At 41.3% G+C, this 18777-nt stretch overlaps 1 protein-coding gene across 3 annotated transcripts in view; it reads left to right on the forward strand.

Annotated features, from left to right (window-relative positions):
• The window catches only part of DOCK2 (dedicator of cytokinesis 2), a 566587-nt gene that overhangs the window by 37081 nt on the left and 510729 nt on the right, over window positions 1–18777 (forward strand). For all 3 annotated transcript variants that reach the window (XM_068277405.1, XM_068277401.1, XM_068277402.1), the window contains exons 2-4: window positions 13139–13222; window positions 15295–15335; window positions 17090–17145. In XM_068277405.1, coding sequence (XP_068133506.1) covers window positions 13139–13222; window positions 15295–15335; window positions 17090–17145 — 181 coding nt within the window. The remainder of the gene's footprint in view (window positions 1–13138; window positions 13223–15294; window positions 15336–17089; window positions 17146–18777) is intronic.

Below are 18777 nucleotides of genomic sequence, written 5' to 3' on the forward strand. Positions count from 1 at the left end.
ACTACAGAGTGTCTCTGTTATGAGTAGATGCTGTAGCAATAACTAGGTGTGAGAAACAATAAGTCACTCACCAAGAATGCTGCCACAAGAGAAGAGATGGTGGATAGTGCTTCCTCACAGTTCACAGACAGGGTTCTAAAATGGTGGAATCAATCCCACAATGCCATTCAACTTTCTATCCCAAGAACCCTTGCAGTTTACTAATATTATAAAGACTGACCACTAGGGGGCTCGGTGAGCTATAACTCTATAACCATCAACTCTAAACATACATGCAGGATATATAGTATTTTCATATATGTCAATAACTCACATTACATCTTGCAGAACATTTTACTCTTAATTTCTGAACTTTATGTCCTTGGGGCAGAACACTCCCCGTCTGGCATTTACTGATGCCACTAATTACTAGAGTCTCCAGAAGAAAACAGTAAGATCAGTTCAGTTACTGGTCTGAGGAATAATCTGGTTTCCTTTTGTCGTTGTATTTTGACTTCAACTTTGCGGATATTGTTATCTTCACTCTGAAAGGTTTTTGTAACAAGGCCCAAAGGCCAATCATTTCTAGATGTCTGGCAATCTCTCACAAGCACAACATCACCAGGCTTGAGATTAGGTTTGATAGTTTGCCACTTTTTTCTTGGTTGCAGAGTGGAAATGTATTGGTTTTTCCACTTGTCCCAGAAGGTATTTGCAAGGCATTGTACTTGCCTCCACTGACGTTTGTAAAGGTCTTTAGTAGTAAATTCTCCAGTAGGAACACCAACAATGTCAGTCTTCTGGGTAAGCAGCATAGAAGGAGTAAGGATCACTGGATCATGAGGGTCGCTTGAGACTGGAGTTAGAGGTCTGGCATTCATGATGGCTGAGACTTCTGCCATAAAGGTAGTTAGGCACTCATGCGTAAGCTTGGCGGTACCTGCTTGTAAGAAGATGGAGTTGAGAATTCTGCGGGCTATGCCTATCATTCTCTCCCAGGTCCCTCCCATGTGGGAGGAATGGGGTGGGTTGAAGGTCCATGTACAACCTTGCTGGCTTAAATATCTTTCCACAGTGACAGTGTCCAAGTTGGAAGGAATTTGTAGCTCTTTGGCTGCTCCTATAAAGTTTGTACCTCTGTCGGAGCGAATATGTTTCACAGGGCCTCTGATAGCAATGAAACGTCTGAGGGCGTTTATGAAACCTGATGTGTCCATAGACTCAATCACCTCTATATGAACTGCTCGGATTGACATACAAGTGAATAAAACTGCCCAGCGCTTACTGTTTGCATGGCTGGCTCTGGTACGTCGGGTAGTGACTGACCAAGGTCCGAACACATCAAGGCCAACATTAGTAAAAGGAGGATCTAAGCTAAGTCTGTCAGGAGGAAGATTAGCCATCTTCTGCATTTGAAACGTACCACGGAGTTTCCGGCAAGTAACACAGTTGAAAATGAACCTGCTCACACATCTCTTTGCTCCTACTATCCACAGTCCAGCAGTTCGTAAAGCCCCTTCTGTAAACAGGCGACCCTGATGCTTGGTTAGGTTATGGTAGTGCTGAACAAGCAAAGACGCAATGTGATGGTGGCCAGGGATTAACACAGGATGTTTCTCTTTCAGTTCTATTTTAGCATGCTTAAGACGGCCTCCCACTCTTAACAGACCGTCTTCATCTAAGATTGGGTCAAGTCTTTTCAAAACACTGTCATTTGGGATAGGCCTTTGGTTGACAATACAATCAATCTCCTTAGCATATACTTCTTGTTGCACAGTGAAAATGATCAGATTTTTGGATCGGTCTAGTTCATGTACTGATCTGACATTCCCACAGAGATGCCAGCCTTTGCAGCTATTCATGCATGTAGATGAAGTACTCTTGTACGAACCACTTATATGAGCTAAACAAGTGATGGCTCGAATTAGTGAATTCCAGGTTGAAAATCTGCTAAAACGATGAGATTTAAGATGTCTTTCAGAAGTTACTGTGCGTAGCGTAGAAACCTGAGGACGGATTTCTACATCTGTGCCTGCACTTACTAGTCCAAATAACTCACCTTCGGAAATGTGCTCTGGGTTATACAGAAATGTAGGTCCGGTAAACCATATTGTGTTCTGAAGGTGCTTGGCAGCAACAGATCTGGTTGCCAGATCGGCAGGGTTATGGTCGGTAGGTACATATTGCCACTGTTTTGGGCTGGTAGATCTTCTAATCCTCAGAACTCTGTTGCTTACGTAAACGTAGAAGCGCCTGGTTTCATTGTAAATGTAGCCCAAGACTACTTTACTGTCTGTGTAAAACTCTGTCTCCTTAATGTCAATGTCCATCTCGGTGGTAATAAGCTCAGCTATCTCTACTGCTAGCACAGCAGCGCACAGTTCTAGCCTGGGTATAGTATGCTCCGGGAGTGGAGCAAGTTTTGCTTTCCCCATGACAAACCCGACATGGCATTGTCCTTTGTTGTCTATCACTTTAAGGTAAGCTACTGCCGCAATCGCTTTCACAGATGCATCAGAGAAAACACAAAGTCTTTGCATTTGGATTTCTGTAGAGGGTACAGGGGCATATGGGCGTGCAATATGAAGATCACATAAAGCTGGTAAGGAGTTTCTCCACTCTACCCATAAGTCTCTTTGTTCGGGGGGAAGTGGAAGATCCCAGTCTAAAGTTTTACAGCTTAAGTCTCTGAGTAATGCTTTGCCTTGGATAGTAACAGGGGATGCAAATCCTAGAGGATCATACAGGCTGTTTATGGTAGAGAGTACGCCTCTACGGGTGAAGGGTTTTTCTTCATTCTTGACTTGGAAAGTAAAGGTGTCCGACGTTAGGTCCCATAGTAGTCCGAGACTACGTTGTACTGGAATAGTGTCAGTTGCTAAGTCTAAGTCTTTTAGATCATTTGAGTGGTCTTGAGAGGGGAAAGCTTCCATAAGTTCTTTGCTGTTGGAAGCAATTTTGTGCAGTCTTAAGTTCGAACAAGCAAGCAATTCTTGGGCTCTTTTGAGGAGACTGACAGCTGCCTCGTTTGTAGGAAGTGATTTTAAGCAATCGTCCACATAAAAATCCTTCTCTACAAAGTGTCTAACGTCTGTTCCATACTGTATCTCACCTTCTTGAGCTGAGCGTTTAAGTCCAAAAATAGCAACTGCAGGGGAAGGACTGTTGCCAAACGTGTGTACCCTCATGCGATACTCTACAATGTCTTCATTCGGGTTGTTGTTTCTGAACCATAGGAATCTCAAGAAATTTCTATGTTCTTCTTTAACGAGAAAACAATGGAACATCTGTTGGATGTCTGCTGTGAAGGCAATAGAGTCCTTACGAAAGCGTAGAAGTACTCCCAAAAGTCTGTTGTTAAGATCTGGACCTGAAAAGAGCACATCATTTAAGGAAACCCCTTCGAATTTTGCACTCGAGTCGAATACCACCCTGATTTGACCAGGTTTCTTTGGATGGTATACTCCAAATATGGGTAGGTACCAACATTCTTCTGAGTTGTTAAGAGTAGGTGCTATCTCTGCATGGTCATTCTCAAATATTTTTTCCATAAAGTTAAAGAAGTGGACTCTCATCTCTGGTTTTCTCTGAAAGTTGTGTCTAAGGGAAGTGAAGCGTTTATAAGCTTGTTCCTTGTTATTAGGCAGACGTTGTCTTTGTGGTCTAAAGGGAAGAGGTGCGACCCAGCTATTGGATTTGTCTTTGACCATTTCCTGTTCCATTAATTTCAAAAACAATCTGTCCTCATGAGATGTTGTCACCTGATTGTCTTGTGGTGTTCTCTGGAAAACAGTGCACCCTAGATGGTTTTGGTCACTGTCAGCTATGTGGTTGTCGCAGGAAGAGCAAATGGCAGGACAGGGCAGATTGGTGCTGTAAGGCAGTTCTTTAACCAGGAAATGATTGTGGCAAGGATGGAATACAGAAGGACGTCCATTTTGTAACGTGCTAGTGAGCATGCTATTCACAGAAGTGGGTCTGTGTACACTTCCTATGCAGACATCTCCTATTATGACCCACCCTAGGTCAAGCCTCTGTGCATATGTCACTTGTGAGACAATTCTGATGCCTTATAATCCATCACTGAGAGATGACCAGAACCCTCAATTCTGCAAACAAGAGAATACTGATCAACATTACAGCAGCTTGAAGAGTAAAACCCAGCCTCCAAATCATTTTCTGCATAATCGTCTTCACATGCATTGGGTTTAAATAACAGTGTATCCTAAGTTAAGTATTTAACTTCCCTGTGGCCAGCAGCTAGAACCTTCAGTTCTGATTATTTGTATGTGTGTTAACCATGCTACAACTTACGGTACCTTTTAGCTTCCTTTTCAATTCCTAATTTGTCCCATCCTGAATTTGACTTCTCTCCAGCCTTGTTTCACTGATTCTTGGCTAATTACAGTTATGTTTAGCCTTCTGCAACCCCTGCTTGTTTAATAAACCATGTCTGTTTGAGGCTGGTTTCCCATATTTTGCTTTGCTTTGCAGTGGGGATGCAATGCTCCTGTCACAAAAAATGACAAACATATGACCCTGCAGCAGAGTGCGCTGACAGGCTCATATGCATAGATACACAACATACCCCCTCCCCCCCCCCCCCCCCCCCCCCCACACACACACTCAGCTCAGTGATGTACTTCTTGCTGGGCAGGAAGTAAGTCAGTGGGATTCCTGTCAGTCTGCGCATACGCACTGCGATGCACCGTGCTCCGCAGTGCTCTTGGTAACGCGATGTTGCCCTTGCGGATAGTTCCAGTGCACTGTAAGGGACCGCAATAAGTGTGAAAGTCTCCATAGACTTTCATTACTTTGTGGCTCCTTGCGGCAAAATAGGGTAATGCAACGCAGGAATTATCTGCAAGTGTAAAAGGGGCCTATCTGTTAAAGGGAACCCAAAGCAAGAAAAAAACTGTAATCTTCATTCCTTCATAAAAATGGCAGTTGTCTGACTGTAATGCTAAGATTTAGGCTTTAGTTGATTTTGATTCACACACCTGAAACAAGCATACAGTCAGTGGTAGAAGTAAGGATGGTCACTGTGGGGCAACCACAGTAGCCTGTATGGCAAAGACAAGACCAGGAGCCAAATATTGCAGTATCATAGGATAAAATTAGCTCAGTATTACAAGAGTAGTTATACTCATAAAGGTGGGTTGCAGAACCTGCAACCAACCTATTTTGCCTACGGGGAAAACACAGTCTCCACTTGGCTCTCCAGATCCTGCCGGAACCGGGTGGATTGCTCTCCTGGGGTCCTTACTAGCTGTGGTTGGCACCACACTAGTGGGAGGGACACCTCCAAATGAGGTGTAGTGGGCAATGAAGAAGGGTGGAGGCGCCCAAAAATAAATATCTCTCAGAGTATACGTTATAAAGACATAAAAAAATACATGGGGTATCTTACCTTTCCAGATGATCCAACCCAGCAAAATAAGGGTTTAGAACAGGTAAGGTTTATTCTAGCACAATTTAAAAAAGACAACGCGTTTCTTAGGTATCTGCCCAGCTCTCCCCACACGTTGATTTACCCAATCGACTGCCTTTCAAGTGACAGGCAGCCTATTGGGCCAATCAAAGCACTGGGATCATGTCCTAGAAAGCCACTGGCCCCGACGGAGCTAAAGGTGGGATGAGTGGAGTGGTTATTAGTTACAAGAAGCGCAAGTAAGTTACCAGCGAGTAAGTTACGCTGCATTACCACATCATAGTGTGCGCTGAGCTCCTGCTCCACCTTGATGTATCAAGCCCATAATTCCTTAAAGTGATATGAAACCCAGCATTTCTTCTTTGCTTTAAAAGATTATTTACAGCATATTATATACTACCACCATTTTCTTTTACTAGAACAGCATTCAACTAGTTAAACTAAGGATTTACAAGCTCCCTGCAGGGAAAGCTGGGCACATCTGAATTGGAGATAACATTATCTTGTGTTTACTTAATTGTATTAAGTGAGGAATGTAAACATTCTCTGGCAATTCAGACACTCCAGAACACAGACAGATACTCAGAAAGCATTTCTGGGTACATTACAATATGAATACACCAGTTATGAATAAAATGCAATGTACTTTGGGAACTTGTAATTTCTAAATAATAATACTTATGCAAAAAAGCAAATATAATAACTGTATGGGATATAAAAATTAGGAAAACATGTATCAGAGCGAGACGGACACGGCGATGAGAGCGCAATCGAGGGGGAAAAAATTACATTTTAACGTACATTTTAAGGGATAAAAGTATTTATTTAAATAGTACAAGACAAACTCCTTGTATTTACTGTACACAGATATGTGGGTCAGACCAAAGCAGTAATTAGAATAGTCCAGGGGGGAAAGAGTGAGTTGTTACCAGTAGAGTTACAGCTTTTAGCTAGGCAGTTTTAACTTGCTGTAACCCCTTCCACTCACTAAAGAGCCCTAATAACTACTTTGATCCCATCCAACTGCATTTGCTGGTTTTGAAATCTACCAGTTACAGTAGCCAGCAGAACTACTTTTGCTTTTTTTTCCATGATGTTTCTTCCTCTAGACCACACTAGCTACTTGCTCTTTTGATAATAAATGTTTCTTCATTGAAAGAAACACACTGAAATAAATACAGATGACATCTACCATCTACAGTACATAATTGTAAGTGAAAGCAGGTCCAGGGAAATTTGGATGGTGGAGAGGCTGTAGGCAGCTGGTAAAAGCCAGGTTTTCTTTTAAAATGTATAGGAAATATAGTCAGCATTTGATTTTCACTAGATGAGAGCTAAATGAAGCGGAATGGGCTGTATGACAACAACTGTCTTAAAACCACTTCCTTTGCGATTTTTAAAGATGACTGATTAACCCCTTAAGATCCATGTAGATATTATGAACTTCTACTGCTACACTAAAAAAGACACAGCAAGGTGGTATGAGGGACTTTTACAATCATCCTAGTAACGATTATTGCACTCGGCATCCACATAACAATGTCTGGATATTTTCATTGCTTATGTTGCTGAGTGCATTTTGCATGGTACAAATATATAGTTACATAGTTTAGTTGAAAAAACATCTGTCCATCAGATGAAAAAATAAAATAAGAAAAATAAATTAATAAAGAAAATTAGGCACATTACTTTCCTACACCCTCACGCATTCCAATTAATCCAGGGGAAGGCAAAACGCCCTACAAGGCATGGCTAATTAACCTGTAAAGGGAAAAAAATCCTATCTGACTCCAGGTGGCAATCAGAGAAAAGCCCTGGATCAACTCTGCTAGGACTTACCTAGTAATTATAGCCATAGATGTCATGCAATGCAAGGAAAGCATCCAAGTCTCCTTTAAATGCAGATATACAATTGCATTTTAACCACTCTTACTTTAAAGAATCCCTTACTAAATAGATGGCAAAACCTTTTTTCCTCTATAGGCAGATCATGCCCGAAGTCATAAATTTGGGCATCAGAGCTGCTAGAGAAATTTGTGTGCCACCACAGGCAAGTGCCTACAAAAAAATAGCAGGAAGAAATAGCTGCTTTAAAAAATTAGTGGCTATAAAATAGAAACCACTAAAAAATTAGTGGCAATGAATAATCACAGCTGATCAAATTTGGTCTGTCCACAATGAAGCAACAACCTTATTATCTTCTTGTATGTAGGTAGGCATAGGTAGGTGCCCGAGTATAGGTAGGTAGGCATAGGTAGGTGTCCCAGTATAGGTAGATAGGCATAAATAGGTGCCCCAGTAGTTAGCTAGGCATAGGTAGGAGTCCCAGTATAGGTAGATAGGCATAGGTAGGTGCCCCAGTAGTTAGCTAGGCATAGGTAGGAGTCCCAGTATAGGTAGTTAGGCATAGGTAGGTGCCCCAGTAGTTAGCTAGGCATAGGTAGGAGTCCCAGTATATGTAGGTTGGCATAGGTAGGTGTCCCAATATAGGTAAGTAGGCATAGGTAGGTGTCCAAGTATAGGTAGATAGGCATAGGTAGGTGCCCCAGTAGTTAGCTAGGCATAGGTAGGAGTCCCAGTATAGGTAGGTAGGCATAGGTAGGTGTCCCAGTATAGGTAGATAGGCATAGGTAGGTGCCCCAGTAGTTAGCTAGGCATAGGTAGGAGTCCCAGTATAGGTAGGTAGGATTAGGTAGGTGCCTTAGTAGTTACCTAGGCATAGGTAGGAGTCCCAGTATAGGTAGGTACGTATAGGTAGGCGTCCCAGTATAGGTAGATAGGCATAGGTAGGTGCCCCAGTCGTTAGCTAGGCATAAGTAGGAGTCCCAGTATAGGTAGGTAGGCATAGGTAGGTGTCCCAGTATAGGTAGGTAGGCATAGATAGGTGCCCCAGTAGTTAGCTAGGCATAGGTAGGAGTCCCAGTATAGGTAGGTTGGCATAGGTAGGTGCCCCAGTATAGGTAGGTAGGCATAGGTAGGTGTCCAAGTATAGGTAGATAGGCATAGGTAGGTGCCCCAGTCGTTAGCTAGGCATAAGTAGGAGTCCCAGTATAGGTAGGTAGGCATAGTTAGGTGTCCCAGTATAGGTAGGTAGGCATAGATAGGTGCCCCAGTAGTTAGCTAGGCATAGGTAGGCATCCCAGTGTAGGTAGGTAGGCATAGGTAGGTGCCGTAGTATAGGCAGGTAGGAATATGTAGGTGCCCTAGTATAGGTAGGTAGGCATAGGTATGTGCCCTAGTATAGGTAGGTAGGTAGGCATAGGTAGGTGTCCCCATATAAGTAAGTAGGTGTCCCAGTAGTTAGGTAGGCATAGGTAGGTGTCCCAGTATAGATAGTTAGGCAGGGCCTGGCTGGCACAGTAATAACAGTTACCAAGGTCCAGCTGCAACAGATAGGGCTGTATAATGCAGTGTCAGTGGGCAACACAAAAAAACAACAACACATCAGTAGAACAGTAGCTCTCAAAAGAGCTGTTGAGGGGTGCTATTTTAGCAATAACAATCAGCCAGGAGCAAGCTAACAAGCCTACAAGAGCCTAACTAATCTTTCCCTATGAGAGTCTGCCAGCAGCTGTCCCTTCACTAATTACTGCAGGCACATGAGTGTAAAAGCCAGCGCTGCCTGCCTTTTATAAGGGGGGGAGTGGCTTCAGGTGAGAGTGTAGCCTAATTGGCTACAATGTGTCTGCTGACTGTGATGTAGAGGGTCAAAGTTGACTCTAATGGCGCACTATGGGGGCGAACCGAACTTCAGCAAAAGTTCATCTTCGCTGGCGAACGCGAACCACGAAAGTTCGCCTGGAACTGTTCGCAGGTGAAACCATTCGGGCCATCTTTAGTGGCTTTAAATAGCCACTCACTGGCTGTAAGGAATACACCAGAGATTGGCTATATTGTAGGCCTGGCTTGGCCTGTTAATAAGTTAGTTTAGTGTTAAGAGTCGGTAGGGAGGGTTAGTTGTTTGGAGTAGATAAGGGGATAAGGGAAAGTTAGTGTTAGGAGTAGGTGGTGGAGTGGTTAGTGTTAGGAGTAGGTAGGGAAAAGTTAGTGTTAGGCAGGGGTGGTTAGTGTTAGGCGTAGATAGGGGAATTTAGTGTTAGGTGTAGGCAGGGGTGGTTATGTGTTAGGAGTAGATGGGGGAAGTTAGTGTTAGGAGTAGGTGGTGTGTGATTAGTGTAAGGCATACATAGAGGAGGGTTAGTGTGAGAATTAGGGTGCAGCTAATTAGTAAAATGTCTGATTAAATAAGGGATAGTAGAATATTGGTAAACTTACAGATATTCTACTATCAGTATTACCAGTGACCATTTTGCCACGCAACCTTTTTTTTTGCATGTACACAATCATGCCCCCTTGTCCTTTGTATAAGCTTAGGGACAAAAGGCTTATCTGCCAAGCTTATGTATTGCCCTTTGATGTATTAATAATTTTAAGCAGATTTCATCAAACCTGCTTGCAGTTCCACACATGTCCTGATCTGTAAAGACCGGATTGCATTGCAATGGAGGGGAAAAGTTGCTGTTTGCATTACGCCGGAGATACAAAGCATCATCATAATTAGAGAAACATGTCTACTTAGATCCTGTACCTGAAGGGAACATAGCTACACAATCTGTGTATCTGGGGGCATATTAAAGAGTCACGCAGGCACCTCAGACTGAGCACTATCTTTTTTTTACCTTACTACATTGAAAACTGTGCCTACTAATAGCGGACCCTTCGCTCCCGCTATTGGTAGCCACTGTTCATACAGCGAACGGTCCCAGCACCTACTATTTAGCATGCGCCATTTTTGTCATGCTACATTTAGCTGCCCCGTACCTGGTCATCCTTTCAACCAATAACTGGAGGGGGGGGGGGGGGCGTGGTAATCTGGCTTTTATAGAAAATGCCCTGTCTTTCCAGTTTGACATAAATGGCCTCTTTCACCTCTGTTATGACTTTTTTTCTTTGTTCAAAATGTACACATCCCCCTCTTTGAGGTTTTGGTAGGCTTATGTTTAGTACACACATTAACCTCCCTGGCGGTTCATTTCTTTCTGGATTTATAAGTCTAAAAGTGGTACATTTTTTTCAAGAATTTTAGGCCTCTATTTCTTAAATCATAACTCACCAAAACATGTCAGAATAAAGGTCTTGTAGACATCCCGCGTATAATAAGAGTCTAGAACACAAAATTGTTGAAATAGTTAAATTTATGAATAAACTTAAAAAATAGTGAAACTGTACAAATAAGGCACCAGACCATACAGTATGTACATACAGTATATACCTAATACACCTCCCATCTGTGGTATATTTTGAAACAGGGAATGGCACAGAGGGCGATATCACAATCGGGGCAGTAGAAGCGTGATTCCTTTCAGACTTTATTCCCTTTGCTATCAGACTTAGGCAGAAAGGCAGAGAGTAATCAAAATCCAGGCAGAGGTTGATGCAGGCGGCAGGCAGAGAGTAGCCAAATCCAGGTAAAAAATCGGTAATAGTAATGACGCCCAATCATAGTAGAATTTTTTCATTTTTTTTTCGATTACATAATTTGATTACTCCCTTAAATCAAATATAAAGATTTTTCCAACTTGTCCGATCGGATTTTTATTGAAAAAATAGGATAATCATTTGTTTTTCTTAATCGGAAAAAAATATTATTTTGACTTTGATTCAATTCAATCTTTTAGGTCGAATAAACTGGAAAATTGAACTATCAGTTTTGTATGAGTTTTGTATGGCTTGTAATGTACACACATAAAGGGTGTACATTACGTTCCGGTCCTGTCCTGGCAGTTTTGTACTAGCTTACTAAGGGTGTGTTCTCACATAAATAGTGTACAGTTCCAATCCTGTCAGGTAAAACTGATAGAAACTTGAATTTGCTGGATAATTCATCAAAAGTAAAAATAGCAGATGTGGGGGTTAATTCACAAAATTCTGGTAAAATTGCCATGCACAGACAGTGCACAGTGCACTACAATTTTACTGGTGTTTATGTGCAAATGGCATCATAGGCATAACAATAGCCCCCACAACCCCCGTGATTGCGGGGGGGGGGGGGGGGGGGGGCTGGGGGCCTTGGGGCCATGCCTCCTCCCATTCGGATGCAGAGTAGAGCAGGGAGCATTAAGGTGGCCACTAACGGTCCAATTTCTAGTGAAAAATCGTTTGAGCGATCATAAATTCTGATCGAATTGATTGTAAATAATCTCCATTGATAGGCACAATTGATTATGAATTATTATAAAAATAGTCGTCTGATTGGATTTTCGTCAAACCAAAATTTGGATTTTCGTGTTGGTTATGATCAGGGGCATAACTAGACTTAATAGGGCCCCCCTGCAAAAATTATAGCATGGGGCCTCCTTTATCCCTGAAGAGAGTGTTCTGTTGTGAAGCAGCCTCTGGAAGCAGGAAAAAATTGCACATACTCCTGCACATGGCTTTTGTGAGTGAATGGGGAGGTTTCTTTGCTAATTGTCTGCACTCGCGGTTGGGGAGAGGGAGGTGGAGGGGCTCCCAAAGCTTCTGGGCCGCATGCGAAGGCAGGGGTCGCAGGGGTGATTGCTACGCCCATGGTTGTGATAGATAGGAGACAAAGATTGCTTTGTTGATGGTGTAGTGAATGATTGTTCTTCTGATCAGAATTATTTGATCGCTCAAATGATTTTTTGCTACAAATTTGATCGTTAGTTGGCAACTTTATACTTACCTGCTTCTAGCAGCACAAATCTCCATGTGTCACAGCAGCAGCACTCTCTGCTGACCTTTGCCAAGCTCCCAATCACATCACTCGCAACGGTCTCATTATAGAGAGCCAGTGAATAGAAGCAGAGAGAGTGTGCTGTAATGCACAGAGGAGACCCACAGCACTGAAAGCAGGTCATATTACACTAGCTACCAGTTCCAGTGCTGAGGGTTTTCTCTGTGCATCCCAGCACATTCTATCTGCCACCATTCATCAGCTCCCTATCACATGAGCAATGCGAGTCATGTGATCGGAAGGTGGCCGAAGGGCAGCAGAGAGTGCTGTGGCTGTGATGCACAGAGATCCATGACGCTGAAAGCAGGTAAATATAATGCTCCCTGTGTTACTCTGCATGGTGGGAGGGGGTGGCAGGGATGTTTGTTTACCAGCTGACTGCCTGGTCCTTTGGGTTGGGAGGGAGGCTATGGAGCTAGGGGGCCCCATGCAATCTTTTTTTGTAGGGGGGCCCATACATTTTAGTTACGCCCCTGAATGGCATTATGCATTTACACATTAAACGTGTTATAAAAGCAATGTGTGCATTGAGTACATAACATGAGATGTGATATGTGTGCAAGCATGCCACATTCTTGCATAAATACTGGTAAACTTACAGTGTGCTTCCTATTCTTTGCCTCTGTGTTGGTAATTATCAGCATTGAGAGGGAAGCTGTTATTATTCTCTACTCACACTTGATCTGATTGAGTGACACCTCCCCCTCCCCACCATCACCACCACCACCACCACACAAAAAGGGGGGGGGGGACTTCCCTTAAAAGTAGTTATTTCTCTTTTTACTTGAGGGTTGCCAAATGTTTTTGTCACTGTGCTTTTCAGTTGTTGATGGCAATCATATGTCAATTGTATGTGCTTATCCTATGACCACAAGCTGGCATTAAGCTGGAACAAAATATCCATGTGCTGGCAGATTGTACGCTTTTTAAAAGCTGTTTTACACTTAAAAAATGTGTTTTTGACTTTCTTTCAGCCATCTGTAATTTCACAAGCTGTGGGTCACCACATCTTTCCCTTCAACTTGGAGATGTGGTTCACATACTGGAGACTTGTGAAGGTAAAAAAAAAATCACTTTTTCCAAAGTTTAGTGAGTGTTTAAAAATTAAAACCTATATTTTCTAGCACAATTTTTTTGTTTTCGTTTTATTCAAACAAAGCAGTTTTTTCTGTCAGCGGACATTTTAGCAGGGAATTATGTCTGAATAGCCATTACTATTATGTCCTGGCACCCTAGACTTTGTGCTCCATGAACCTACAAACACCTGTCGAATCGCACCGCAAGTGTGCTGGCTGCCCCCCCTGTCACTTCTCCCTTAGTTCCCTTGCCCATCATAGGTAGCTGCAGGAGCCCCTTAGTATAAAGTAGCTAGAGCTATCCTTAGTATTAAGTAGCTAGAGGTGCCCTCAAGTGTTAGGTAGGTAGATGTGCCCTCAAGTATTAGGTAGCTAGAGGTGCCCCCTGACTGAAGGGAGATCTAGTGAATGAAATGCCGAGACCCGGTTGAGTAGCCTCTTATTTAGTTCAAATTTTAGTCAGAACTCATTCTTCCATGGATGCTTTATCCAATGCTCATATTTTATTTCTGTAGAAATTGACTGTTAACACAGCATATAAAAACCAGCACAAGAGTGCTGGTTTTTATATGTTGTGTAACTACCAATTTCAACATAAATAAAATATAAACATTGGACAAACCAGCCGTGGAGGGTAGAGTTCTGAATGGAATTTGAACTGTTTGCATTTTCAGAGGTTTGATGACCCACTATCCCACTAGAACTCCCCATGCTATATACTTCAGTTCCTTAAGCCCACAGACCATCCTTGTCCTTCACTAACCTCTCATTTACACTCCGATCAGGACTCTGTATAGGTAAGGCAGGAGGGAGGCACTTGGGGAGGGAGACGCCTTTCCATCATCAGGCACCTGCACAAGGCGTCCCATACACCACAGGCTGAACCCTGACAGATATGAGCATGAATTCTATCAGGAATCGGCCTAGCGACGCCACCCCTACTGTCTGCTGGGCCCAAATGTAAATGTGCACGTAATGTGTAAAATCTCATCTTCCCAAATGCTGTGACTCCTGACCCCCTCTGCCATTACCCCTGTGCCTGCTGTCACCGTAGAACACCACCACTTGGTGATTCATGTATCACATGGTGCATGTGTAACATCACACAATAAAATAACCCCTGCCTCTCTTACTGTGTAAACACTTACATGCGCACATACAGCCTCAGCAGTTATTCACACACTATTAGAAGTCACAGACATTCGTAAACTACATAAAAGACATCCTCAAATGCAACAAATATTTAAACATGATTTCAGGGCCATAGTTATAGAATAATGTTAAAAAGGCCTTTGTTAAGGCTTTAGCATTAGGTTTTTTGTTTTTCCAATTTTCAATTTTCCCATTTCTGATTTTCCATTTTTTGAGGAGTACTTTATTGGTCATTTTTTGCAATAGAAAATGCAAAAAAAAAAAAAAAAACAATGGAGAACATAAATTGGAAAAGTGGAAAATCAATTTTGTGATTGGTCTAGAATTAAAATTTTGCAGAAAAATTCTGCATTCTCTTATTGGTCCCAGGCTTCCAAATTCTGTGATTGGGCTAAAATTACCGAGCTGCGGTAAATCAAATTTACGCAGAATTCCGATTTCTGAATACTAATTGGAAATGTGGATGTCTGATCAAAAATGCGGAAATTTCGGTTCCGCAGAATCCAAATGAACATCCCTATTTAGCATGCATATCTATTTGTGGTTTTTCATATTTCCGTTTTTTATTACAAAAACAGTGCACACAAATTTATATAGATTTTTTTGCATTCTTTATTAAAGGGACTCCGAGCAGTGCAAAAACTATGGAAAGATGTATATCATTTTAAAGCTCTCTTTATGATTAACCGTATGATTAAGCCCAAATGCATGCCTGATTGACATCTCTATTAATTTCAATAAAAAACGGCTTGTAGTGATGCACAAATGTTGTGCCAAGCTCAACCAGATAGGCATCCAATAAATCTGAGCCACATATTAGCAAAGCTAGCCCTAGTTATTATTGAAATTAACATTTGAATATTTTAAGTTCATCATTTACTATGATATTCATTTCACTTTAGATTGGTACAGAGGATATCTAGTAAAACAGAAAACACAGGAGGTAAGTTTAAATTCCTTCCCATTTTCGTTAATTATTTGTTTAATATAAAAATGCAAATTTATTGTAAACCTGCACTTTTTTTTACATAGTTGCATTATTTGTTTACTATGTGTTCTGAAGACAGTAGCAATAATGTCTGCTTTCCCAGGGTGCACCGGGAGAAGAATTTTGCATAATAAACAGCCTAGGTTGTGGTATCACTGGGAGAGCAGATTTACATGCCAATATACCGCAATATATAAATATAGGAAGTGATTCTGATGCTGAAACCAGAAAAATAAATGCAAACGTGGATATTCTGAATTTATTTACTGCATTGTACTATCTGTCACTAAAGATCCTTTCAAGAGTAAAAGAGTATTCCAGTGGCTACCTGTGAAACCCTAGTAAACTCCATGCCCAAAAGAGTGCTGGAAAATAATGGTGTTACTGACACTTTGGGCAGAATTGTAACATTCTTCAATTAGGGGTTTATTCACTTTTGTTAATAGTGATTTTGAAATGAATGGCCCTGTGGTGAGTTGTTTTGATGGAACAGCAAATTCACACTGTTATACAAGCTGTACACTCACTACTTTACATTATATCAATGTGTCATATCTTCAGTGTTGTCCCATGAAAAAATATAATAAATATTTACAAAAATGTGAGAGGTATACTGCCTTTTGTGAGATACTGCATAGTCAAGCCATACCTTATGCTGAAACACACAGCCTGATAGGTTAGGTAAACTTGTGCACCTTCGTAGTAAACAAACAGTAAATTATTTTACACCCTCTGGCAGCACAATAGGAAATAACAAGCTATATTCTAGTAATCACTTTCAGAGTTGAGACAAAGGACCTAATTAAGTATTAAAAGTCAAAACAGTAGGCAGTATGGTGAGATAGAGGACACTTCCCAAGAGAGCAAATCAATCTGAAGGTTACAAGCTTGCAGTCAAAATCTTCCCAAAATGGTTAGAATGATATAGACAGAAGATAACAACAAACTGTAGGTATTCCTGTTGGTATTATGCTCACCTAATACTTTTTCAAGCAAGAAATTTTGAATCAGGATGATGCCATTTATCAACACCCACCTCAGGCTTGACGCGATATGATTCTGCCCAGTGCTCTGACTTTTAGCCAATAAATGGTATCATCCTGATTCAAATTTTCTTGCTTTGACCAATGGCTAACACAGATGGCTAATGCTGGGAATACACAATGCGTTTTTTTGGTCGATTTTTCATTCGATCAATTTTGATCTGTTTTTCCGCTTGATTTCCCACTTGATTCTTTTATCTTTTCTTATCAATTTCCATTCACTTCTATGAGAAATCGCATGGTAAAACAATCAAAAGTAAGATTGGACATGTTGGAAATGATCTATCGAACCATCTATCTGCCGAAAAAACGCATTGTGTATTCCCAGCATAATACTCTACTGCTACTCCAATACTTTTTCATAACCCCAAGGTTATAATCTGTACCATAATACATCTACAGATTAAGATGGCCAACCCTAACTTACTCAAGCTGATACTCAGTATGCAGATGTTCTCTGTAAATGGATTGTCTGCCTTTGCCTATAAGCATCTGAGTATTTCCTTTTCCTTTAAACAAGTGGTCTGCCTCACATTGTTCATTTTGTCTAAATGTTTCTGGCACAAAATCATGAATGTTACATTTTTGAAAACACTTATTCTATGGATGTGTTTTTATTATTTTGTCTTTAAAGAAAATTAAATGAGTTTAACTTTTTTCCTACAGGGAATATTCCCTAAATCCTTTATTCACATCAAGGAAGTTACAATTCAAAGGAAAAGGTATCGTTAGTATTTTTTATTTTTATCATTTTGGCTAGCCTGATCTTTAAACCAGATCTCATCTTTTGTCCTAGCCCTTCTCATAATGTCTGCTTTCAATGTGAAGCTTGTCAGGCAAGAAATTATATTGCGCGCGAGGTCCTCATCTTTACCCTGTGGTCTTAACGCACAATGTGATCTGATGTGAACTGATTAAAGAATGCTTATAGGGCCAACGTTTGCTTCTCCGTCACGGCTGATTCTGGAAGTCCTCTGACTATAAAATTATTCCAGCAGCCTCTATTGTCATGGTCTTCTAAATTGTGGTGGAATTCTATCATCTTAGAGTCCTGGTAAGCGTTATGGCTGTGCAAGGTGCTAACTTTCTGTGCTGTTTCGTGTCCTGGCCCTCTGACTCAAGCGCATCTAGGGCTTGATTCACTAAACTGTGATAACTGATATCCCGGTCGCGCTAGCGTTTTGTGCGCGTTATAATGCGCATAACGGTTTTCACACGCAATAGCGAATTTTTGCGTGAAAACTGGCCCGTTTTCTGGTGAAAATTTGCGTTTGTGCGCAAAAAAAATTATGCACGTTATAACGTGCGCAAGACGCTAGTGCGACCGTGATATAAGTTCTCACGGTTTAGTGTATCAAGCCCCTAGTCTGCTGTGGATATGTGTAATATCCTCTTTCAAGCCCGCTATAGCAGCCATAAGGGTCTCCTTTATATCAGAACACACACACACACATATATATATATATATATATATATATATATATATATATATTTATATATATATATATATATATATATATATATATATATATATATATCTATATCATCAGACCTGTATGTGTGTATGTTTGTATTTGCTACCATCACTCCAAAAAGTCTAGACTCGATTTCAACAAAACTTGGCATACAGATCCCTTACTACCTGGTAAGATATGTTCTGGGGGTCTCACGTCCACACTGCATACCTGGAACCACAACAACAAAAGCCAAACCATTTCACACATTCACATCAATGTAAAAGATTTTAGGCTATATTCACATTATAAATCACCAGCGCTATCGCAAGTGCTGAGCGATTTAGTGAGAGTTTTTCAAAGTGCTTTTCCCTCCGCTTTGCACTTAGAAAAAGCGCTTTTCTAAGCGCTTTTGCAGATCGATTCAATTTATCACTTCCTGACGTCAGTCAGGAAGTGAACTCTTTCACCCAGAAATGAATAAATACAATGGGGGACATTTATCAAGAGTGTCTGAGACAAAATATTAGTAGGTTTTTAGAAATCCGTGCAGAACTGTCTCAGACATCCTAAGAAATCACTAAATAGTGCAGATTCCTTCTTAAAGTAAACCTCCGGACTAAAAATCGACTTAGCATCACTGAAAAGGCTTGGTGTTTCTTTAACAGTTTCACAGCATCAGAACTTTGTTTCTCATTTTTAGCTGCACAGAAGAAAACTGCCTGGGCTTTTTTCCCCTGATGCTGTGCAAAGCATGATGGGATTTCTGATGTTGTTGTTCTCGTTCTGCTGTTTTGGTGCAATTTTTTTTTGTACATTTTGAATTCGACATTTGAAGCCTAGCGTGTGCAGCTGGGAGGGGTAATAAGGACACAGGACAGTTGGAACTGTGTCTCCTGC

The sequence above is a fragment of the Hyperolius riggenbachi genome, chromosome 3 (assembly GCF_040937935.1).
Source record: "Hyperolius riggenbachi isolate aHypRig1 chromosome 3, aHypRig1.pri, whole genome shotgun sequence".
NCBI lineage: Eukaryota > Metazoa > Chordata > Amphibia > Anura > Hyperoliidae > Hyperolius > Hyperolius riggenbachi.